The sequence below is a fragment of the Conger conger genome, chromosome 16 (genome assembly GCF_963514075.1).
Source record: "Conger conger chromosome 16, fConCon1.1, whole genome shotgun sequence".
In the NCBI taxonomy this organism is placed as follows: Eukaryota; Metazoa; Chordata; class Actinopteri; order Anguilliformes; family Congridae; genus Conger; species Conger conger.
In genome coordinates, this window is record NC_083775.1 from 4767729 (window position 1) to 4773805 (window position 6077).

Consider the following 6077-nt stretch of genomic DNA (forward strand, 5'->3'; position numbering starts at 1 on the left):
CTGTCCAGGGAGTAATGCAAGGAATTGTCTCTTCCCTCGAAAGCGAACACACAAGCATTGTGTGCTTTACTGCCCTTTGAATGAACTGCATATCACAGGCTGTAACCGCATTTTTTTGCATTGCAAAATATCAACAAATATTTTGGTTGGCTTATCTTTTAAATAATCCCAATGATAAGCCGAAGGTAAAACTAAAATGGAGAAATACAAAGTGTAGTCACTCACATATTCCATTTGGAGGAACTGTTTTGCAACGAGAGGGAAAGGGAGAGGTACCTATACAGGTGAGAAACGGCTCAATAAATCAATCTTATTTTGGGTGAATTGCTCCTCACCCTTTCTCAGCAGGGTCCCGGGCCAGAAACCCCCGGCCCCTGAGCAGAAGACGCTCCTGTCGTGGCCGTTTAACGCCGCCTGAGCGCACAGGTGAACAGAGAGAGGAGCTCCGATAGAGACACCCTCCGCACCTGTGAAACTCTCTTCACACGCCGACCGACCGACCGCTCGCTCGCCCACCTGTCCGCCCGCCACTCACCTCTTCAGCCTGGTCTTCCGCAGGTCGAAGGTCAACATTGTCCAAACGCACACTCCGACTCAAGAGTCAGTCGATCGTAAAAAAAAAAAAAAAGAATAAATAAACAAAATAGATAAAGGGAGTAAAGAGGAAGAAACGTAAAAACCGCGGCGGACGAGGCTGACGGGAGCGTAAGCCGACACCCGCTCCTCAGACCAGAGTGCTCCTCTTCTCCTGAAGGTCCCCGGCCGGCGGCTCGTAGGTGGCCACCATTTTGGCCTGCTCCCAGCGGGGCGGGGCGGGCGAGCTCTGCATCACCACCAGGCGGATGGGGGACTGCTGGAGCGGCGGGGACGGGTCCGGGGCGTACTCCTTGCTGGGGTCCTTCCCCCGGCAGTCGTACAGGATGCAGGACACCAGGAAGACCAGGAGCAGGATGACGTAGCTCGCCACCAGGATGATGAGGTTCAGCGTCACGGGGTCGATCTCCAGGTAGGATTCCATGAAACCCATGGCGACGGTGGCGTTCCGCTCGATCGCGAGCGTGTCGGCGGGGGGGTTTGGGGGTTGTGAGAACGGGAACGTCCGTCACCAGCTCTGAACAGGGATGCTCTGAGCCCTTCAGTAACAGCAGGGCTCTCTGAACCCTGGGGGGGGGGGGGGGGGGGGCTCTGTGGTAAATATACTTTAATCCCTCGCTGCCACTCCTCCAGACGGCGAGTGACGGCGCTCGCTTAAATCGCTTAGGCAGCCATTTTGAATTTTGACGTTTGCACCGATGATCAGAAAGTGGTGAGGGGGTGACCTGGCCAAGCTGTTGAAATTTGGGATCATATTTACTGTGGACCCCATCCAATCTACTCCCAGCAAATCTTGAGCTGCCCCTGATCCTGAATCTAATTCAGACGACCAATCAGCTCTGCTTCTGTCCTCGGGCTTGGCGCACGCAGCCAATTAGGTCGGCTCCTGTTGTTGGATATAGTGCAGACAGCCAATCAGATGTGCCCCTTGCCGGGAGGTGGCCACGGTGTCTCTGTGTAACCTCTGTGGGACGGACTTTAAGGACAACCAGGAGGTGCACTGTGATAAAACATAAATAAAGCCAAAGGTTATGTTTGTTTGGACACATTGAACATTTATGACCTGCGTTTTATTATGAATAAACTGAACATGGCCCTGATATGAGGGAGAGTACAGGGAGCAGCATTGATTAGGCTAGTCTGTGGAATATGACCCTGTTTTGTGTATGTATGTGTGTGTGTGTGTGCTTGCACAAGCTTATCTGTGTGTGTGTGCAATCTTCTGTGTGTGTGTGTGTGCTTGCACATACTTAAGTGTGTGTGTGTATTTGTGAGAGAGTGCATGCTTATCTTGTGTGTGTGTGTGTGCACGTGGTTTGTGTGTGCAATCTTCTTTGTATGTACTCTTGTGCATACTTATCTGTGTGTGTGTGTGTGTGTGTGATGTAATGCTAATCTTGACTGTGAGCCAAGATTGAAAGATTGAGGGAGCCATCTGGCTCGAGGGAGATTAGGAGATCATCTGTACAGGAGAGCGGGGCTGGGGACCAGAGACAGAAGAGCTGTTTGCAGTTCGATTCTCTGTTTATTTTTTTTACCTGAGACACACACCTGGGCACCAGGAAAATCCCTGACCTTGGTATTATATGGTTCTATCTGGGTTCTGAGTAGTTCTATCTGGGTTCTGAGTAGGTTTGAGATATTGAGCTTCAAAGCTTTCACATCATGACACAGCAAAATGCAGGGTAGTTGATCAAAATGACAGACACCTTAAAAGTACTCTGTGAATGTGCAATATCAAATGTGCCCTATAAACAACATATCTATGACACAAATTCTTTTGAGTCAAAAATGGCAGTTAGAATCATAGAAGGTCTCTATGTCCCTCACAAGAGGACTGAATTCTGGTCTCAGTACTAAAGCTTTAATTTGATTTGGGAGTTCTGATACAATGACTTCCAGTATTTAATTTAGCACTCAGTAAAAGCATGTACTTGATATGCACACTATATGTCCTGTAAGACAGTAAATGGTTGCCATTTATATCGCGCCTTTATCCAAAGCGCTGTACAATTGATGCTACACACACACACACACACACACACACACCAACAGTGATTGGCTGCCATGCAAGGCACCAACCAGCTCATCGGGAGCATTTGGGGGTTAGGTGTCTTGCTCAGGGACACTTCGACACAGCCCAGGCGGGGGTTCGAACCAGCAACCCTCCAACTGCCAGACAGCTGCTCTTACTGCCTGAGCCATGTCGCCCCACAGTGACGTACATTTCTTTTTTGCGTGAAATGTATACGAAAACATTCTGAAAGATGACGTTTTAAATACCTACGTTTTTCCTGTGGCGATAGAGATGTATAGATCGTGTGTGGAGAGGGTAGGAAAGAGAAACCGTAATATGATATATGAAGAATTATAAAAATATAAAATATGAAAATGTACCAGTAGAGGGCAGTCGTCAGCAGCAAAGTTTTCATGAATCCACATCGCAGAACAGGCCAAACAGCGGCACCTGCATGGCTGCAGTCAGTTAACAGAAGACTTTTGTTACTCTGAAATGTCAGTTATTTTTTCTTAATGCTTATGAGAATGTGCGGCATCTGGAATGACGTCCTGCGGTGAGAAGGTCTCACCGCGTCTTTCACCGACGAGCTCCCCCGATTTCACTCATTAGTTCCACCTCCTGACCGGAGAATTGTGCTAATGAGCAAATCCAGGTGGTTGGAATAAAGGGTACTGGGGAGGATTTATTTATTCTTATTGTCTGAACTTGAATTTTCCACCCATGTTCACTGGATTTAGCACAGATGTTTAATTGCAATATTTCTATCACTTTTAAACAGTCCAAGGCAGGCGGCCTTACTGAGGTCCTTCAGCTAAGCTCTGAACGAGGTCATCTACACTGATGCCTGTGCTTCGCTGATACCTGGGTCAGAAAGGGCTGATATTGCTGCTGATTGTAGGTGGAGTTTAGGCCCACATACTGATGCCTGGTAATCTCATAATGCTGATTAATGTGTGCTGTTGTTGTTGTTGTTGATGGTGGTGTTGTTTTGCTCGTGTCATTGTTGTTTTGTGTCACAGGGTGGCGGGGGGGGAGTGATTCTGTAAATGATGCAATTCTGATGACCCATGTCGAGGGGGAGTTAGTGATTCTGATGACCCTAGGGCGGCCTGTAGCGTAGTGGTTAAGGTAAAATGACTGGGACACACAAGGTCGGTGGTTCTAATCCCGGTGTAGCCACAATAAGATCTGCACAGCCATTGGGCCCTTGAGCAAGGCCCTTAACCCAGCATTGCTCCAGGGGAGGATTGTCTCCTGCTTAGTCTAATCAACTGTACGTCGCTCTGGATAAGAGCGTCTGCCAAATACCAATAATGTAATTCTGATGGTCCATGTCGAGGAGAGTGAGTGATTCTGATGACCCATGGCTTGGGCCCCTCTCTGTCTCCGTCCGGCCCTGAGAGGCTCATCTGCTCCAGATCTCTGCGGCAGGAGAGCGGTGACCTCACCGCAGCGTCCTGGCCGGGTGTGGGACACGCGTGCGATTGTCGTCAGAGGCTGCAGGCCACCCCGCGGATCCCTTCCCCAAAATCTCGGACCCCTTTTTTCCCGCAGTCTGAAAGCAGATGTCGCCCATCAGCACATTGTAATGGAAAGAACAGATGTGGGATGTGTCATGGAGCTTTTCACAGAATCACCCTTTTTTTTCCGCCTGTTTCTAAGCAGTAAACCTTGAGTTGTGCAACATCATCACTCCACGATGTTGTTTAATCTGGACCTGCTCCAGTCGAGCAAGGTCTTAACCAGAACAACTCACAAACATCCTTGTTTCAGGACAACCGTATGTGCAATATCGTGTGCTTTTCGCAAAAACAATGCTGAATGAGTTACAATGCTATGATTCTACTGATTACAAAGTGGTAACTGTTTTGAATGTTATACCACTGAAGGAAAGCGTTGTGGTTGGACAAGCCATGTGTTTATGAAGTATCCTTGTAAGATTTCATTTGGGTTTTGTGTACTTTCCCAGGGGCTAATTCTGAGATGCCTGTTAAAGTTTAGGCAAAGACTGAATATGTTTCAAGTTGTTTGATTTATACGTACATTAAATTATGTACATATAATCTAATCTGCTGATCTGAAGAAAGTCCATTGTTTACTTGTATGCTTGATAGAGATGCTTGATGTTAAGAGCCATAACTGGGAAAATAAAGGTAAAATAAAATTGATGCCAAATATAAATGGCTTAGATATATACAAATTACATCCAGTGATCTCAGTTAAGAATATTGTTTTCTTCCCTGTAATGAAATTATTCATACCCCAGAGCGAATGAAAGTCATTCTTAAGCCGTGATGTAAGACCTGCTTAAAACAATTCTCCTGAACCGGATTGTGTTGCCCAAACCAGGTCTGTTCAGCAGAACTCAAAGGTATTCTTTGAAGGATTATCCTGGCTCTAATCTGGCAGGATCCCGCGTTAATCCTGGCAGAGTATTTCACGGAGCGTCGATCAGCGGAAAGCTCACGAGTGGCGGGGGGGAGGTTCACTTCTGACCGTGGGCCCATGTGATCACTCCCTCGTGTGCTGCCACTGTGAAACATGGGCGCACATGTTCAGTTTTTCCCCATAAAGGACTTAAAGGTACAACATGTAAGATTGTTGTATTAAAGCATTGTTACACGACCATTGTGAATCCCTTCCTATCATTGGAAAAGGCTCGCTGACATGCTGACTCACCCTCTGCCTGTGTTCATAGTCCTTAAATTCGGGTTTCAAAATATTCAGTTGACGCATCAGCACTCACACTCACTCACAATAATTAAAGCTCATTGGTTGAAAATTGGTTCTAACTGCCACAGCCAATGGCGTTTCAATCGTCAGCGTGTTCGCAGAGAAGGCGGAGTGTTGGGGTTTGAAGGTGTTTGTTGACCATTGACCCTTGACCATTAATTATTGTGAAGTCCAAGATTACCTATTGTGCCTTTAAACTCAGCAAATTCGCTTTTAAGTTGTTTAGAGAACAGTACCAGTCAAAGAAAGATCCATTTTACAGACCCTTGAGTGAAGGTTCAGCTGAGAATGTAAAGCTAAGGAAACTAAGCAAAGGGCTCCTGTGTGGGTGCTGGAGAGTTTCCATTTGCTTTTTCTTTGATTGAATACAATAGAATGCTTCTTTTAATATTTTAATATTTGTTTTTGGGTTTTTTCTAGTCAAAATGTTTTATTATTATTAAGAAATGAACAAATAAAATAATCAACTGAAATTTTTTTTTTTCATGTTTTATTCCATTTTTTTATTATTTAATTTAATTTAATTTAATTTAAGTTTATTATTTATTCATAGTAGTTAAAATATCCCTATCTGATGCAGTCCTCTTCAAACGCTTTTTTCATTTATTTGCATCTTCATAAATATTTGGTGAAAACAACAAAGAACACGCAAATCTCAGTGGCTGGAACCTCAGCATAAGGTTGAGTACACACACATTAAGTTGTGTCCGGTCCTGTTGCAATTATAATT

General features: G+C 45.6%; 1 protein-coding gene across 1 annotated transcript; it reads right to left on the minus strand.

Moving 5' to 3' along the window:
• Nucleotides 1–724: 724 nt before the first annotated feature.
• On the minus strand, nt 725–1027 carry LOC133114606 (small integral membrane protein 36-like). Its single transcript, XM_061224133.1, has one exon. It carries the CDS (start codon nt 1025–1027, stop codon nt 725–727), a length of 303 nt encoding a protein of 100 aa, XP_061080117.1.
• Nucleotides 1028–6077: the final 5050 nt, after the last annotated feature.